The 19641-nt window shown below is 42.1% G+C and overlaps 1 protein-coding gene across 6 annotated transcripts in view; it reads right to left on the bottom strand.

Annotated features, from left to right (window-relative positions):
* Window positions 1-9147: 9147 nt before the first annotated feature.
* sestd1 (SEC14 and spectrin domains 1) overlaps window positions 9148-19641 on the bottom strand; it is a 153315-nt gene continuing 142821 nt past the window's right edge. For all 6 annotated transcript variants that reach the window (XM_078551950.1, XM_078551951.1, XM_078551955.1 and 3 more), the window contains one exon: window positions 9148-10175. In XM_078551950.1, coding sequence (XP_078408076.1) covers window positions 10052-10175 — 124 coding nt within the window. In that variant the 3' untranslated portion in view covers window positions 9148-10051. The remainder of the gene's footprint in view (window positions 10176-19641) is intronic.

The raw sequence follows: 19641 nt of genomic DNA, 5'->3' as shown, positions 1-19641 counted from the left end.
AAAATGGATGGGAGTGCATCAGATTATTATACCATCTGGATATAGAAATGAAATTCTGAGAATAGCTCATGAAATTCCAAAAGGGGGGCATTTAGGAATTAGAAAGACACAGGCAAAAATACAAAAACATTTTTAATGGCCTGGATTGCATAGAAATGTAGTCAAATTCTGTTGAACAAGTCACACATGTCAGGTGATATGGAAGCCACAAGCAGTGATTAAGCTGGCCCTTTAATTCTAATTCAAGCATTTGAGGAACCTTTTACTAGGGTCACGATTGATTGTGTAGGACCCTTCCCTAAGATGAAAAGTGGAAATCAGTACTTGCTGACAATAATGGATGTGTCTACAAGGTTCCTGGAAGCAATGCCTTTGAGAAATATTACAACAAAGAAAATTGTGGAAGAGTTGACTGAATATTTTTACAAGAAATGGTTTACCAAAATAAATGCAATCAGATCAGGGTTCAAATTTCATGTCACAGCTGTTTAAGGGAGCGATAAACAGTTTGGGGATAAAACAGTTTCAGTCAACAGCTTACCATCTGGAGTCACGAGGAGCTTTGGAAAGATGACATCAAACTTTAAAAACCATGATGAGTGCGTATAGTCAGGACTATCCACAGGATTGGGATAGGGAATTCCATTCTTGTTATTTGCTATTAGGGATGCTCCTAGTGTATCAACTGGATTTAGTCCTTTTAAATTAGTCTATGGTCATGAGGTAAGGGGACCACTGAAATTACTTCATGAGAAATTAGGGGGTCTAAAATTTGAAAACAACTCTCCTGGATTATGTATCCAACTTCAGATAAAGATTGGACAGAGCATGTGAGTTAGCTAGGGAACATTTAAAGCTATCACAGCAAGTTATGTAAGTGAAGGCAGATAGGGGAGCCACAGCTTGTAGTTTTGTTGCTGGGACATAAGTGTTAATTTTGTTACCAGTACTGGGTGACTCATTAAACACAAGGTTTTGTGGGCCTTACAGATTGAAAAGAAACTGAGAGTTAATTATTTATTTAATAAATACTCCAGATAGAAGAAAGAAGCAGAGGGTGTGTCAAGTAAATATGCTTTAAATTTACCCCATGGCAGGGTAGAGGACCAAAAGGAGATATTAGTGGTGATAGATAAGGAGAAAGAGGTAGAAATGAAGGATTCTGAAACTGATTTTTCTCTAATCAAATTGGATAATGAGGGGGTACTTAAGAAGTTAAATGTAATATTAAGTTACCTTCCAGACAAGTGTCAAAATGATTTGGAGAAGCTATTGCAGTCGTACAAAGCTTTTTGTGGGAATAAGCTGGGGTGGGGAAATAAGTTTAGCTACACATGATGTGAGTATAGGAGGTTCATCTTCATTAAGGCAACATTCTTATAGATTAAATCCAGCAAAGCTATCACAAGTACAGAAAAAAATTGAATGCATGCTTTGAATTGATATCACTGAGTCTACCTGAGTAACTGGAGTTTGCCTATTGTGATCGTACAGAAACAGGATGGAACACAAAGAGTGTGTATGGACTATTAAAAGGTGAATGCAGTGACAGAAGCGGATTGATATCCTATATCATGGTTGGAAGATTGCATTGAGGAAGTGGGACAATCAAAGTTTATCACAAAGATTGACTGTCTGAGAGAGTATTGGCAAGTACAATTATTGGAGAGAGCAAAGGAGATATTGGCTTTTGTGACACCAGGTGCACTATATCAGTTTAAAGTCATGCGATCTGGTATGAGAAACGCACCAGCAACATTTCAAAGACTGACAAATAAAGTAATTACAGGACCGAGCAATTGTGATGTTTATATTGATGACTTGATAGTTTTCAGTCAAACGTGGGAAGAGCATTCACAACATCTGGAAGAATTATTTAATTGACTGCAAGAAACTAATTTGGTGATGAACTTGGCTAAAAGTGAATTTGCAAAAGTGCAAACTACATATCTTGGCCATGCCATTGGACATGGTAAGGAGGCCCTGAAAGTCAAAGCTATCATGTTTTTACCCCTGCCTATAAGAAAACGAGAAGTTTTGAACTTTCTGGGCATGAACGGGTTTTACCGGAAATTTGTACCAAATTTTAGCAATGCAGTTGCTCTATTGACTGAACTATTAAAAAAGAACAAGAAGTTTCAATGTACCCAGGAGTGTCAGAAGGCACTTGACAGTTTGAAAACTGTATTGACTATGATGCCAGTCTTGGCAGTACCCAATTATGCCAAGCAATTTAAGCTGGCCATTGATGTGATTGACATAGGCATTGGGGTGTACTGTTGTAAGGAAACAAAACTGGAATTGAGAAACCAGGGTATTTTTCTCAAAAGTTGAATATACAACAGAGAAAATATTTAATGATCCTAAAGGAGACTCTGGGGCTGATGTTAGCATTGCAGCATTTCAAGGTTTATGTTGTAAACAATTCATCAGAAACAATTGTTTATACAGACCACAATCCTTTAAAATTTCTGAATCGATTTTGAGATCGAAGTGCAAGGCTGTTTAGATGGAGTTTATTACTGCAACCATTTAATCTATAGGTTATACATGTGGCTGGATGAGAAAATCCAATAACATGCATTGTTGAGAGTTTACAGCTCGAATGGAAATCGGACATTTAAAATCTGGACACTGGATTGAAAAGACTGCTGTTGATATGTTAATGCATGCATCTGACAATGTAATAGTGTGAGTATAAGAAAAGTATAGTAGGTAGTATAAGATTAAGAAAATGAAGCTGTCTTTTTAAATTATGACAGTTCATTTTCTCATAAAGAGGGAGGCATCATGACAGTAAAATAATTTTCATAATATTTTTCTGGTTAATTATAAAATAGGTTTATGGGGGTAAATAATTGGGTCTATCTGTGTGTGTGATTTAATTACATTTGGAGGCAAGTAGGCTGCATGCTTTGACTCATCAAAAGAAGCTAAGTGCTTGATATTCTAATGAGTAAACATGGATGTTGGCTTAGCATGTGAGGTGTGAAGGGAATTTGTATTTATTGATAGATGAAGGGGAATTTGGATTTCAAAGGGATCTCACTCTGTTTACAAAGAACCGGACAAGCAAGCTAAGGAATGTATTTCTTTTTTCCCAAGGGTTACTGACAATATATAGTGACATAAAAGCTTTTGTTATGAGGGAGACACAGTTTCAAAGGCTTGTGAAACAATAGAAATTACATATTTTGTTTATAAAGGAGAACAAGGCTATGTGTCAGGAGAAGGCATTGTGAGATCGAACACAAGTGTGTGAACTAGCCTTAATGAAGTCTCCAGCATTTGTGCATAAGCCTGCTGTCTACAGAAACTGAAGCTGGAGAAAGCCATTGTGAATTCCATTGTCCAGGGTATTGTGTTAATTTGCTGGGTCTGTTTAAGATCTAAAATCTATTTTTGGACTGCTGCCTTAAAGGGGGTGTAGCTGGGAGTGCGATTAATTAAAAATTTTAGGAGTTATTACATTAGTAATTTGTGATCTTATGTATGTGTTTGAAATCTTTTCTTTTGTTAATAAATGTTTTAATTTAGTTTTTAAAAAAATCACTAAAAGTCTTGGTGGACTTACTATTGCTGAATTCATTGCACGCATCTCGAAATAAATACAAATTGCAAAATCGTTGTGATAGTGTGATCAAGTTTCCCTCATGGATTTGATCCACCTGGCACACATCATCTGTGTATCATAACAGATATAAATAATAAAAGGATGATAAATGGAGGCATGGGGCTGATTAGGGCACAAAATAGAAATTTATTGAGGCACAGGGTATGGTTAAGGTACTAAATGAGCACTTTGCATCTGTATTTACCAAGAAGGTGCTTCCAAAATCATATTGAAAACAGACGTAGCTGAGACACTGGATGGGCTAAAAATTGATAAAGGGGTATTAGAAAGGCAGGTTGTATTGGAAGTTGATAAGTTACCAGAAACTGATGGAATGCAATCAAGGATACCAAAGGAAGTGAGGGTGGAAATTATGGAGGTGCTAGCCAAATCTTAATTTTTTTTAGGTACAGTGGTGGTGCTAGAGAACTGAAGAATTGCAAATGTTACAGCCTTGTTCAAAAAAGGGTGTAAAGATAAGCCCAGCAACTGCAGGCCTGTTTAACCTTAGTGGTGGAAAATTTTTTTTAAATGACAATCTAGGACAAAATTAAGTCACTTGGACAAACGTGGATTCATTAAGAAAAGCCAGCACAGATTAAGAACAAACTGTGTTTAACTAACTTGATTGAGTCTTTGGATGAGGGTAATGCAGTAAATGTGGTGTACATGGACTTCCAAAAGACATTTGATAAAGTGCCACATAACAGGTTTGTCAGCAAAGCTAAAGCCAGTGGAATAAATGGGACAGTGACACCATGCATATGAAGTTGGCCAAATGACAGGGAATAGAGTAGTGGTGAACAGTTGCTTCTCAGACTGGGCGAAATTAGGTAGTAGGGATCCCCAAAGATCGGTATTAGAACCACTGCTTTTCTTATTCTGTATTAATCACCTAGACTTGGGTGTGCAGGGCACAATTTCAAAACTTGAGGATGACACAAAACTTGAAAATACTGTGAACTGTGAAGAAAGTGCTAGGCTTCAAGAGGACATGGGCTGGTGGAATGGGTGTACATTTGGCAGATGGAATGCAATGCAGAGAAGTGTGAAATGATATATTTTAGAAGGAAGAAAAGAGGAAAGGCAATGTAAAAGAAAGCATACAGTTCTAAAGGGAGAATATGAGCAGAGGGACCTTGGGTTATATGTGCACATATCATTGAAGGTGGCAAGACAGGTTGGAAACATGGTTAATGAGGCATATGGGATCCTGGGCTTTATAAATAGAGGCATTCAGCACAAAAGTATGGTGGTTATGGTGAACCTTTATAAAACACTGGTTCAGCCTTGACTGGAGTATTGTGTCCAACTCTGGGCACTGCACTTTAGAAGGATGTGAAGGCTATAGAGAGGGTGCAGAAAAGATTTACAAGAATGGTTCCAGGGACAATGGGATTCAGTTACATGGATAGATTGGAGAAGCTGGGGCTGTTCTTCTGAGAAGGTTGGGAGGAGATTTGATACAGGTGATCAAAATCTTGAGGGATCTGGACAGATAGAGAGAAACTGTTCCCACTAGCAGAAGGATTGAGAACCAAAAAGCACTGATTTAAGGTGAATGGCAAAAGAACCAAAGGCAGCATGAGGAAGTGTTTTTTCACACAGAGAGTGGTTAGGATCTGGAATGCACTGCCTGACAGTATGGTGGAGGCAGATTCAACTGTGGCTTTCAAAAGGATACTGGATAATTATCTGAAAAGGAAAAAACTTGCAGAGGCTAGAGGGAAAATCAGGGGAGTGGGACTAACTGAATTGCTCTTGCAGAGAGCTGTCATAAACACGATGGACAAGACAGCCTCCTTGTATGCTGTCACCATTCTATGATTCGATCTGGAGTCTGGTGCCAAAATTTGGAGAGCTATTCCAGGGACTGGTCAAGCAACTGCCTGAAATAGCTATACTTACAAGGTCATACCCATCACTCAGCCTTCAAGACTCCTCCATCACTTACCCTGGTTATCAACTGTCCCATCAGCAGGTGAGACACGCTAAAGGTGGAAACGGTCCTTGAAGTCCTTAACATTAACTGAGGACCAATGTTCCATCTAAGTTGCACAGCCACTAAAAGTCCCCACACAGGCAGTGCCCGTCAGTCCTTCAAACTACTTTATGTGGCCGTGCAAAAAAATGCAATTGCCTGCATGCTTCAAAAAAAAATTAGTGAACATTAGCGAGGACCCCATGAGGTCTCATTTTAGTGACTGCGGTAAAATTGCTCACAAAACCTGAAAGTGCATAAATAAAATGTATATTCTCTTCATCGAATATGGCTTTAAAGTGATTTTTTTCAGCAACTATTATAGAAATAAATACGATATTAGCTTTCAACTTTATACCTTAGATGTATGCCTATATTGCAAAAGCAGGGCCATTCCTACAAGTGCTGGTGCACACATCCTACATTACCAGCACCTGCTGCCAAAGAGAAAATGGGAGCTGTGATTAAGGTCTGAAGTTGTTAAAATAAAAGCCAGAGGATTGTGAAGAATGGGGGAGATTGTGGGCTGGTGATCGTCTATTGGTAAGCAGCCGTGCAGGTGCTCAGCAACTTTGGTGCCGGCATTCCTTTTTCTTCCACCACGTTAGAGCCTCTTACTTTGTTAGATTTTGCATGCTTTCCTCCCCTTCTGCTATTCCACTGTACCCAGGTCTCAAACATATTCATTTTGAAATTTATCTCATTATTGCCTTTTGTCTTTCACCATTTTCACTTGCGTGTTTTTTTTATTTATTTGTTTATGGGATGTGGGCCAGGCCAGCATTTATTTCCCATCCCTAATTGCCTTTCAGGAGGTGGTGGTGAACCACCTTCTTGAACTACTGCAGTCCATTTGGTGTAGGTACACCCACAGTGCAGTTAGGGAGTTCCAGGATTTTGATCCAGTGATAGTGAAGGAATGACGGTATAGTTTCAAGCCAGGATGGTGTGTGGGGCTTGGAGGGGAACTTGCAGGTGGTTGTGTTCCCGTGCATCTGCTGCCCTTGCCCTTCTAGGTGGCAGAGGTCGCATGTTTGGAAGGTGCTATCAAAGGAGCCTTGGTGAGTTGCTGCAGTGCATTTTGTAGATAGTATACACTGCTATCATTGTGCATCAATGATGGAGTGAATTTTTAAGATGGTGGATGAGGTGTCAATCAAATGGGCTGCTTTGCCCTGGGTGATATTGAGCTTCTTGAGTGTTGTTGGAGCTGCACTCATCCAGGCAAGCGGAAAGTATTCCATCACATCCTGACTTGTGCCTTGTAGATGGTTGACAAGCTTTGGGAAGTCAAGAGCCGAGTTGCTTGCTGCAGAATTCCTAGCCTCTGACCTGCTCTTGCAGTTCAGCTTCTGGTCAATGGTAACCCCCGGGATGTTGATAGTGGGGGTTTCAGTGATGGTAATGCCATTGAATGTTAATGGGAGTGTCATGAAAATATAATAATTTTCATAATATTGTGATTTATTGTAAAGGTAAGTTAATAGTGAGGTTTGGATTAATTTTTGTGTGTGAGGTTGTGTGCATGGAGGGGGGGGGTTTAATTGAATTGCAGACAGCTAGTCTGGAGCTTTTGAGTTAAGAGAAGCTAGGCTTGAAATGCTATACATGTAAACAAGACTGAAGTTTTACAACGTGAGGTGTGAGGAACATGTGCATTTTTAGATAAACCAGAGTTGTGAATTTCAAAGAGATGGTAAGGTGTTACAGCTAGCCAACAGAGGCTAAGCCAGTGTGTTTATTTTTCCCAAAGATTACTGATATGAGTACTATGGAAGATTGATGCTATGGAAGAGTAAAGTTGCAAAGACATATTGGGACAATGGAATTTACATCTAAAAGGGAGAAACCTGTATAAAGGAGATGAGGTTTTGTAGGGAGAAGGCATTCTAAGATCTAATGAGTATGAAAAGCCTCCAGCTTCTATGCATCATGCTGCTGTCTACAAGAACCAAAGCTAAGGAAATTCATTGTGAATATCTCTGCCCAAGGTATTGTGCGCTTTGCCTGGGTCTGTTGAAATCTATTTTGTTTTACTGTACCTTAACAGAGGTGTAACTGGGAGGTAGATTAGGGGATTTAGGAGTTATTATAGTAGTAATTTGTAAACCTATGTATGTGCTTAAAATCTTTTCTTCCATTAATGTTTAATTTAGTTTTGTAAAAAAGCTTCTAAGACTCGGTGATCTTATTACTACTGAATTCAAAGTACACATCACAAAATAAAAATTGCAAAACAGTTGTGGCAACTGTTGCAAGTTTCCTTCTGGGGTTTGTGCAGATCGACACTTACCATCCACTGTTAGCACAAAAGGGAGATAGTTAGATTCTCTCTTGTTGGAGATGGTCATTGCCTGGCAATTGTGTGGCGTGAATGTTACTTGCCACTTATCAGACCAAGCCTGAATCTTGTCCAGGTCTTGCTACATATTGACATGGATTGCTTCAGTATCTGAGGAGTTGCGAATGGTGCTGAACATTTTGCAATCATCAGCGAACATCCCCATTTCTGACCTTATGATGGAGGGAAGGTCATTCGTGAAGCAGTTGAAGATGGCTGGATCTAGGATACTACCCTGAAGAACTCCTGCAGCGATGTCCCAGGGCTGATGTGATAGTTGTGATTGTAGGAGATCTATCTGCCTTTGTGCTAGGTATGACTCCAGCCATTGGAGTGTTTTCTCCGATTCCCATTGGCTTCAGTTTTGCTAAGGCTCCTTTGATCAAGGTTTTAAAAAACAGAGAACATACTTATATCTTTATATCACTACTCAAAGATACCTTTTCCCAATTGACCCAAATAAATCTGATCAAAATTCTTAGTTTGTCTCACCATACCTGCCTTGGCAGACACTGAAGAAATATACGAGAAGGACACATTATCTCGCCCAAATCACAAGGAGGCACAATTATTACACCCCTAGATCATGGTACCTCACAGATTTTGGGAAGTGTGAGGCAACTCCCATAGAAAACAGACATTCACACTACTTATGAATGCAACTGTGTCGCTAAATGCAAGACAGCATTCTACGGTAGACCCAAGTTCAAAACTATTATCTATCCATTCCAGGAATCTCCTTCATGGAATTACGCACAACCTTCTTGATTGCAAGATTTTAGCTTTATTGAACAGAAGGCTTCATTTTCGTTTCAGCCACTTAAGATCAAAGCAAGACTCAAACAGAACAGACTGCCTTTATGTTTGTTAGTACTTTCTACTGACTTTCTTACTAACCTTCCTGTGCGCCGCATCCAAATTCTCAATATAATTACCCAAATGACCTCTGACCTCAGAGATCTGCTGTCCCATATAGGTTTTCTCTTCTCTGAATTTTCATGTTAAAATTAAGACTCTTTGCACTTTCTTACCTCCTTAATCACTCAATTCTTCTACCCTCCTACTATTAGACTCAAGCTTTACATCACTTATTTCCTGATTAATCAAGGCATGTCTTTTAAACCTTGTGAATAATGGCTCTTATCCAGGCTTTTCAATTTAAAAAAAAAATTCCTTTTCATACCAGTTTGAAGGAGACAAATGTCAGTAATACACAGTGTATACGTTGCATTTTATTTTGCAAGGATGAGAACCATAAACTTTCAATGCAAAATTGTTGCTTAAAATGTTGGGCTGTCAAAACAGTCATTTATCTGTATTTTAAAGCTCCTTATCTCAGAGTAACATTTAATATGTAATTAGTGTCATATGTAAAACATACTAGGTATTGAAAAAAGAAATTACATCAAAGGCATTTAAGTGTACATTTCATATTGGCACAAAATAAAGCAGCAACATCAAAAAAAAATTAAGAAATAATTGTAGGGGAAACATTTTATCAACATCTACTAACAGATATATTAAAAGCCTAAAAGTACCACCGCACCTGTCTAAGAACAGTAAAAGGGACTGCTTAGTCCATGGACATTCTAAAAGATTTTGTAGCACCATTAAGCTTTTGTGCCAACCACTAAACTTAACAGTTGACAGGACTGTAAAGCTCTAGGGGTAGAAATTCAATTCAGTGCAATACTTTATATTCCACTCTTATGTTATTCTCAGATCTTAATGTCATTGCAGCAACATTAATTAGTCAATATGGCTTCTACAGTCAAAGCTGACAATGGCCTGTATTCAAATGCAAGCTGTGCAGAATATGCAAGAATGGAGTCTGTTTCCCTCAGCTGTAGGATATATTTCTGCCATAATTCTAGACATATAATGCACAGAAGGGTATCTGGCCTATTTTCCAAAGTATAACAGTGCATGTTATACGCAAAAGTTGCTCCTAGGTCCATCATCAAAATTTCACATTTTATGCACACCTGGATTGTGCACCCATTTTCCAATGTAAAATAGTGTCACCATAAGCAAAACAAATTTCTAGTATCTGAATGGCATGCTGAGTAGTTGATTCCCAGTCTTGCTAATGGCCATAAGGTAAAGGGTTGACCCATTAACTGTCTTTTGGGATTGGTTCTGGCAGTTGCGGCTTCTTTAGGCTAACCAATCGCATCTTTTCTCGAATATGTTCCGCTGTTGAGGCCATGTCACTTGGACTTCCAAAGTACTGTTCAGTTCTGGAAAATAAATATTGATAATACATTTAAAGGTGTAAAAGCAGAATTACTGAAATACAAGGACATCACAACGGCTGAAAATGAACTGTGATGAATTTCTGTGAGGAATTCCGAGTGATTGTTAATTTTGCCCAGAATGATTTCAAACCCATTTGAATTGCGCCATCGCCATCTTAACAAGGTCATTTCAAATAAATGTGGAAGAATGTTGCAGTTTAATTCATCCTCTACCATTTCCTCAGTTCTTGTAGAGAATGCATCTTTCATCTGGCTCCATCCTCTCCAAACCACCTGTGAGAGAATCTCTGCGGGAACACAGAGTGTAACCATGCATCTTAAAACTTTATAGTGCTGTCGGTTAGATAAATGAGATACAACCTTCATTAAGAAGAAAACACTTTTGACATTTAGCCTAAATTTGCTTGATCTTATCCTAGTTAGCTGGCAAATGATTCTTCAGGTAGATGGATATATGTTGCCACAGCAAACTATTCCTTTTACACAATCTTAGTAATTCACACAGAAAACTAATCGCCAATTTAATGGGAAGTTAGATGTGACATCAGATTATGAACGTTATGAGCACTTATAAAATCACTTGGTTTTTCATAACATACTAATCACAATAGAGTGCACAAACTATAATAATTGATGAGCTCTGTGCTCACAGTGAAGAATGCTAATGGTGAAATCTAGAACACAAATCGGCAGGATTTTCCACACCCACCCGCCACCGCGATCTTCCAGTCCTGCTGCAAGTCAATGAACTTCTGGCTGGGGTGCTATCTTGCCCGCGGTGGGTCCCACCAGTGACGGGGCCGGATAATCCCGGCCTATGTGTTTGTTACCCAGTGTCAGCATGTTTTTTAAAAATCTGTTCATGGGGTGCGGGCGTCGCTGGCTAGGCCAGCATTTATTACCTATCCATAATTGCTCTTGAGAAAGTAGTGGTGAGCTGCCTTCGTGAACCCCTGCAGTCCATCTGGTGTAGGTAGACCGACAGCACTGTTAGGGAGGGAGTTCCAGGATTTTGACCGAGCAAGAGTGAAGGAATAGTGGTATAGTTCCAAGGCATGGGTTTGGGAAGTGCTGTCTAAGCAATGCACCTTGTATATGGTACATACTGCTGCCATTGTGCGTCAGTGTTGGAGGGAGTGAATGTTTGTGGATGGGGTGCCAGTCAAGCAGGCTGCTTTGCCCTGGCTAGTGTCAAGCTTCTTGAGTGTTGTTACAGCTGCACTCATCCAGGTAAATGGAGAGTATTCCATCACACTCCTGATTCTTGCATTGTAGGTGGTGGATAGACTTTGGGGAGTCAGGAGGCAAGTTACTTGCCGCAGAATTCCTAGCCTCTGACCTCTGCTCTCGTAGCCACAGTATTTATATGGCTAGTCCAGTTCAATTTCTGGTCAATGGCAATCCCCAGGATGATGATAGTGGGGGAATTCAGCAATGATAATGCCACTAAATGTCAAGTACTCCCAAATACAGTTATAGCATGAATCAGGCAGAGAGAAATACCCATCTACTTGTCCAAATAATATCCCTTAATCTCAACTTTAGAAAAATATGCAGGCTTTTCTAATTTTCACATCAGTTATCATTATGATCTCTGGGTGAGATTGTAAGCATAATATTTAGTTGTACCACTATTGCAATGTGGATCTATACAATTTAGGAACTGCATGAAGGCTGCCAACTCAGTTGCCTTAAGACGGTCAGACTACTGAGGTTGAATTTTCTGGAAGGGAGGAAGACTCGAAGTCGGGCTTCAAATCAGGATGTGTGGCCACACGGGTAGGGCTTGATACTGACCTTGTCAGCTACATCCAATTAACAACTGATGGAGGTGGGCATGGGGTGGGTGGAGGCATGGTCAATAACAGGAGGTGGGAGCAAGTCCTAGAAGCTGAAATGCAGGCGCTATATTTAAAGGAATGGCTGCACCTGGTTTAAAGACATTACAATAGAGGCACCTGGAAGGAAGACTTAACAAAGGTTGCTTCCAAGTAATGGCTGAAGTTAGAGAAAGAGTGGCTCCCAGATTTAATGATGCTTCCTTGGAAGTGCTCCTCCAAATGGCAAAGGCAAGGAGAGAAGTGAAGTGTCCTTCCTAGTCAACAGGAGGAAGAGGCCAGCAAACGTCACCAAGGCGGCATGACTGGAGGTCACGGAGGAAATTAGCAGCAGCGGGATGTTTGCAGTGCCACAAGTGATTCAATGATCTGTTGCGATCTGACAATGTGAGTTGACCTTGTTATACCAAGCTCACAGCTCTGGATGTCACATAAAGGCACCAATGAGATGTGAGAAGAGGTTTATGACCCAGGCATCAGACATGAACAGGCACGAGCATTCAGGACGAAATGCATAGTTGGCTCATAAAGATGCACCTGGTCACTCAGCATTGGTCACCCCTTCCAGCAGGCTTCCCTGTGGCAAAACGCTGGCACAGAATGGCAAGTCCAACTGGGCTATGAGAGATCAATGACACACTATGTCTGTGGCCGATGAACTGGAGGTGGACTGCCACTGCTCAATGCATTGATGCCAATGAAGGAAGAAGCAATGGAGCTAGGAGAGGTTTCAGCAGGACAGCCTGTTGGTGAGGCTGAGGCAGGTGTGAAGCACAGAGAGTGAGTAACTTCATACAAGCGACCACTGAACCTTATGACAAGCAACACAGGGAAATCCAGACGAAGGACAGGCAGATGTTGTTGGTGGAAAGCACAGCGCCCTAGCATCACTCCATCTCTCTCACAGGTTAAGTGGCAGATGAGGCACCAATGACAGCAGAGGAACAGCATGTGACCTCAGAGCAGAGCCACCCTCTGAAGAGACAGCGTTACATCATCCAAGTGCATTCTCCAAAGCAGATACTGAAACTTTGGTGGACATTGGTGCATGGTTAGCAAGGGCAGCATCAGCTGTTGAGATGGCACAGAAGTGCACGAGCAGCTAAAGGAGACAGTGAAAGCTGCAGACAATCCCTATTGGAGGATTAAAGAAGGGCCCAGCAATGCTCAGCTTCACCAGCTGGTAAGCCTCAGGAGTCATCAGCAAAGCAGCAAATGCTGGAGGAGTAGCATAAAATGTTTGGGCATTTGTCAGAATACCCGGAGGTTCTTCGCACCTATGTGAGGACAATGGAGGAGTCCATTCATGCCATGAGTGGTACCAGCATGGAGCCTCTTCCATTGAGAGAGTGGTGACCCTCATGGAGGGCCAGATGCAGCATTCCAACCAGGTGGTGGGTGCAGGAGATCCCTGCTGACCAGCATAGCATCCCCTCATCCATGATCTCTGTGAAGAGAAGCATTGGCAAAGTGGGCCTGAGACACACAGACCCTGGTGGCAGGAGCTTAAGCATTTTGGGGTGAGCAGGGAAGGACAGATGGACCCTGAAAGGTTCGAGCAACAGAAAGCCCCCCGAGGGCTTCGCTCAGGGCACTTCTTTTGTCGACAGTGGCTTCTTGGTCCTTTTTACAGTGACCCCAACACTTCATGAAGTTGCAATGACAGAGGCGGCTACTGCACAGTCGTAGGTGGCCCACTATGTGCTAGAGTCCTCAAGAATGCAGAGGATGTCCACAGTGGTCATCTAATGCACTGGATCAGAAAGGCACATACTCTGCTTCCACCTCAGCAGCATACGGGACAGCACAATGTAGGAGTACCTGCAAATGTTCGCATAAAACAACCGAGTTGCACTTGGGACTAACTGGGTGAAAGTTTATCATGTGATGTCAAAGATGTAGCTCAATGTGTCAAATGAAAGGTGATGTTTTGCTTCAGCCAAGGTCTCATTTCTGCACCATTGGGCTGTCGCCAGCTGGTGACTTCCTGAGAAGGAGAGAAGGAGGTCTGCACTGTATAAAGGAAAGGTGAATGTATATGCCCTGACTTCTTGTCATGATGGGCCAAAATGAGGTGGTAAGGGCATTCAAGGAAAGGCCAACAAGGTTGCATGAGTGAAGCACTTAGCTGTGTGTTTAAAATAGGATCAAGAGAATCAAATGTTGGGTGTACCCTGGCACACGTGTCAATGCTCTTTGGAATCAGATCTTCAGGTGCACGGCCATTGACTGCTTAGTTCTAAGCACCTTCCAACTCCTTCTCCTCAGAGCAGGCTGCTGTTTAAGGAGCTCCTCATTCTCCAAAGCAATTTTCCTATGGAACACCAGGTTGTGCAGTGCACAGCTATCCATCGAGACCCCTGACAGAGCTGGGTTCACCCAGATCTATGATTTATTCTTTCACAAGATGTGGGTGTGGCTGGGTGGGCCAGCATTTGTTGCCCATCCCAAACTGCCCTTGAACTGGTGTTGGTGAGCGGCCTTTTTAAACTGCTGCAGTCCATCTGGTGCAGGTACATCCACAGTGCTGTTAGGGAGGGAGTTCCAACATTTTGACCAGCAACATTTAAGGAATGGTGATATAGCTCCAAGTCATGATGATGTGTGGCTTGGCGGGAAGCTTTCGGGTGGCGATGTTCCCACCTTGGCTGCTGCCCTTGTCCTTCTTGGTGACAGAGGTTGTGGGTTTGAAGGTGCTGTTGAAGGAGCCTTGGTGAGGGTGTTGCAGTGCATCTTGTAGGTGGTACACCCTGCTGCCACTGTGTTGGTGGTGGCGGAAGTGAATGTTTAAGGTGGTGGATAGGGTGTCAATCAAGTGGGCTGCTTTGTCCTGGAAGGTGTCAAGCTTCTTGAGTGTTGTTGGAGCTGCACCCATCCAGGCAGTTGAAGAGTATTCCATCACAATCCAATGGAAGCAATCCCGCTGCTCGACCGCCATTGGAAAAGTTGTCCGGCCACAAGAATATGTTGGGGTTCTATTCCGATGAGCTCCCCCACCATTTTACTTGTTAGTTTGCCTCCAATCCCATCAATCTGACCTGGGTGAAGTGCAGCCCTTGATCTTATATGATCCTCTTCACATTTCCCTCCAGAATATCTATTCACTTATCAAAAAGGCCCTGGCAATCCATGAGCTTATTGTGGACCATTGCATCGACATCATGCTCTTGACAGAACCAGGCTGACAGGTCGTGACATCTTTTCCCTAACTGAGGCCTTCATGCCTGGCTATACCTTCCAGCACTTGCCTTACCCAGACTGTCACGTTGGTAGTGTGGCTCCTATTACTAAATTACACTTTGGTCTGTTCCATTGCTCCTCTGACAATTTCTTCTCCGAGTATCCCACTTTGTCTCAACTCTTTCACCTCTCAGTTAAAATCCTATTTCTCTACTATCCACCCGAGTACCATGTCAATTATCTCTTCAAGCTACTATCACTCCTTTCCTCCTTCAGCCTCTGTAGCCAAGCGGCTTTTCATCCTCTATCTCAATTTATCATGTCATCTCTCCTCTGAGTTCTCTGCTCTCCTATCCTCCCTTAATCTCTCCCTCCATGGAAACTCCCCAATCCAGATTCACAGCCATCCCCTTGACTTTGCCATCATACCTGGCTTCACTGTTCCAATTGTATCAATCACATTTAAGGCAATCGCTGATCTTTTTTTCGAATGATAGCTCTCTAGTCACAACCCATTTTCTCTTCCAAACCCTACTTCCTTCTGTGTCTTGCCCTGGAAAAAAAAACTCTCCTAATTCACTTGCAACTGCACTTTCAAAATCCCAATTGTCTCCTGGTTGGCCCTCTGTTCACATTTCTACAACTACCACATGCTCACCTGCACCTCAGATGGCCTTGCCCCAATAAAATTATTACTCCTCACCCTGACCACTTGCATGGTACAGGCCTCATCTCTGTTCTAAGTTCAAGGGACGCAGACTTGAACAGATATAGTGGACAACCGATTTAGCCATTCACTGCCAAACCTAGCTGGATCACATGAAGATATTCTCATCTGCTAATGCTGCTCAATATTCCAGGATTATCCTGGAATGCAAAGGCAACCCCAGGCTTCATTCTCTACTGCAAAGTGTTTTCTTGAGCCCCTTTCCAAGCTCATCCTGTCATGTCACCTCCTGCTTGACCCTATTGTCACTAAGCTTCAGACCACCCAACTTCCCTTCCTGGCTTTGATGTTGGCCCTCATTGTTAATAGTTCTCTCTCCTTAGGGACTACCCCTTCTCCTCTCAAACTGCTGCTATCAATCCTCTACTCAGAAAACAAACCCTTGAAACTACCACCTCATTTCCAACCTCCCTTTCCTCTCCAGAGTCCCTGAACATGATGCTTCCCACATCTTTGTTCATCTTTTCTGGGACTCCATGCTTAACTAACTGTGGCGGAGACAAAACTGATTGCAAAATGGCTCTTAGTCACAGTCACATATGATATCATTTGTGGCTTTGACAACATAAACTATTCCTCCAACACCTCTTGACCTGTTTGCAGCTTTTGATGAGCTTGTACAAACTATCCTCTTTTAATGCCTCTCCACTATTGTCTACTTGGGCGGGATTGCACTCACTTGGTTCCATGTTTATCTATCAGACCATAGCCAAAGGATCACCCGCATTGGCTTTTTTCCTACTCATGTAGTTTTCTCCAGTGTCCCTTAAGGATCGATCCTTGGTCCCCTCCTATGTCTGATCAATATGGTACCTCTAGATTTAACTATTCCAAAGCACCCCTGGGTAGCCTTGCACTTCCTCTGTAATTTTGATATCACTCAAAACGTTCCTGCCTGTGTCCTAACTTGCACCAACTCCTGTTCACCCATCAACCCTATGCTCGCTGATAAACATTGACTCCTGGTTAAACAACTGTTATGATCCTGGACTGAGTGTGATCATGTGGTGAGCTGAGGGGAACTTCTTTCTAAAAATCTAATATTGCTTGTATTTAACATTTAATTGCAAGTACTGTTCAAATTCTAAGTTCCATCTGGGGGCTTAAGCAGGGAGATAGAAGCAATCCACTGGCAGTGGCTAAAAGAGTTAATTAAGGAAACTAGCTTGAACTGGTCTTGCTCAGCTAGTCTCTTTGTTTAGAACATATACATTTAGACATTCTCAGTGCAACCTGTACTGAGGGTGTGACCTCAATGAACTGAGAAGAGTTTGGTGAGCTGAGGAGATTTGGTGAAGAGGGAGGAAGTGCTCTTTTGCTTTTTCTAACTTTTGTGCCCTGTAGGAACTGGTTCTTGCTCTAATACAGGGGAAGAAGCTAGCTGCTTGGTGAGTATCTGCTAAGTGGTCAAGGTCTATTCTATTCCTAAGGTTTAAAATAGTACAGGAATTTGTGACGAGGAATAAATGTATAGAAGAAAATAAATAATTGAATAAAATAATTAAGTAATTAATTAAAGCACTTAAGTATGGCAGGACAGGTGATGTATCACGTTTGCAGCATGAGGGAATTCCTGGATGCTCGTGTTATCCAGGGCAAGCACATCTGTAGTCAGAGGAGCTTCCGCTCAGAGTCATTGAGCTGCAGACACTGTGACACATCAGGGAGGGAGAAAGTTACCTGAACGCTTTGTACCAGGAGGCAATCACACCCTTTAGGATAGGGTCTTCTGATTTAGAAAGTGGTCAGGGACAGGAGGGTGTGACAGTAACCGAGGCAGGTATGGGGGCCCCTAAGGCACGAGTGTCAGGTTCTACAATTGTCCAACAGGTTTGAGGTTTTTCGGTTTGTTTGGATGAGAGCAGGGCTCCTGGGTGGATGAGCTGACTGACCATGGCACTGCGATACAGGAAGCCATTCAAGTAGAGGGAGCACAAAGGAATGTAGTGGTAGTAGGGGACAGTATAGTAAGGGGGATTGACAATAATCTCTGAAGCAAGGAGCGAGAGTCTGGATGGCTATGTTGCCTGTCAGGTGCCAGGGTTCAGGACATTTGCTCAGGGCTAGAGAGGAACTTGCAGTGGGTGGGGGAGGATCCAGTGGTTGTGGTCCATGTAGGTACCAATGACATAGGCAGGGTGAGGAAGGAAGTTCTGCATAGTCTGTATGAGGAGCTAGGCAACAAATTAAGCAGAACCTCAAAGGAATGGTTTCTGAATTATTATCTGAGCCACGTACAAATTGCAATAGGACAAATAAGATTAGAGAAATGAACATGTGGCTCAAAGGCTGGTATGGGAGAAGTAGCTTCCAGTTCATAGGGCACTGGCACCAGTTCTGAGGAAAGTGGAATCTGTACCATTGGGACTGTCTATTCCTGAACCATGCTGGGGTTGGTGTCCTTGCGAGCTACATAACTAGGGAAGTAGAGGAAGTTAGGAAATGGTCGGGGGTGTGGGGGGATGGCTCTGTTAATTAAAGACGACATAAGCACAATAGAGAGGGATGACATAAGTTCAGGAAACCAGGATATAGAAGCGGTTTGAGTAGACATGAGGAATGATAAAGGCAAGAAGTCACTTAGGGAGTGTTGTACAGGCCTCCTAATTTATATAAATGACCATGAAACCATTGGCGATTGTCATAAGGTACCAGTTGCTAAATTTGCTGATGACACAAAGGTAGGTGGGAAAGTAAATTGTTAAGAGGACATAAGGAGAATACAAAGGGACATAGATAGGTTAAGTGAGTGGGCAAAGATCTGGCAAATGATGTATAATGTTGGAAAATGAGAAATTGTCAATTTTGACAGGAAGAATAAAAAAGAAGCTTATTATCTAAACGGTGAGAGATGGCAGAGCTTTGAGATTCAGAAGGATCTGGGTGGCCGAGTGCATGAATCACAAAGGGCTTGTATGCAGGTACAACAAGTAATTAGAAAAGCCAAGAATGTTATTGTTTATTGTGAGGGGAATTGATTACAAAAGTAGGGAGGTAATGCTTCAGTTGTACAGGGCACTGGTGAGACCACATCATCAAGTACTGTGTACAGTACTGATCTCCTTATCTAAGGAAAGATGTAAGTATGTTAGAAGCAGTTCAGAGAAGGTTTACTAGACTAATACCAGGAATGGGCAGGTTGTCTTATGAGGAAAGGTTAGACAGGTTAGGCTTGTATCACTGGAGTTTAAAAAAGAGTAAGAGGTGACTTGACTGAAATCTTAAGATCCTGAGGGGTCTTGACAGAGTGGAGGGGATGTTTCCTCTTGTGGGAGAATCTGAAACAAAGAACTGGGGTCATGGTTTAAAAATAAGGGGTGGCTCATTTAAGATAGAGGTGAGGAGAAATTTTTCTCTCAGAGGGTCATGAGTCTTTGGAACTCTGCTTCCGCCACCTTTTCAGGAAGAGAGTCTTTGAATTTTTTAAAGGCAGAGCTGGATAGATTCTTGATTAACAAGGGGGACGGGGGTGAAAGGTTATCAGAGGCAGGCAGGAATGTGGCGCTGAGGTTACAATCAGATCAGCCATGGTCTTATTGAATGGTGGAGCAGGCTCGAAGGGCCAAGTGGCCTACTCCTGCTCCTAATTCGTATGTTCGTATGGACCAGACCCCCAAGTTTTTCTAAGATCTGGCCACGGATCAATAACTGGTTGTTTAACATAGACAAAGCTTGAGATTCAAGACATTTACTAAGAGAGTAA

The sequence above is a fragment of the Cetorhinus maximus genome, chromosome 11 (genome assembly GCF_964194155.1).
Source record: "Cetorhinus maximus chromosome 11, sCetMax3.hap1.1, whole genome shotgun sequence".
Classification (NCBI taxonomy): domain Eukaryota; kingdom Metazoa; phylum Chordata; class Chondrichthyes; order Lamniformes; family Cetorhinidae; genus Cetorhinus; species Cetorhinus maximus.
This window is presented reverse-complemented; position numbering and strand designations above follow the sequence as displayed.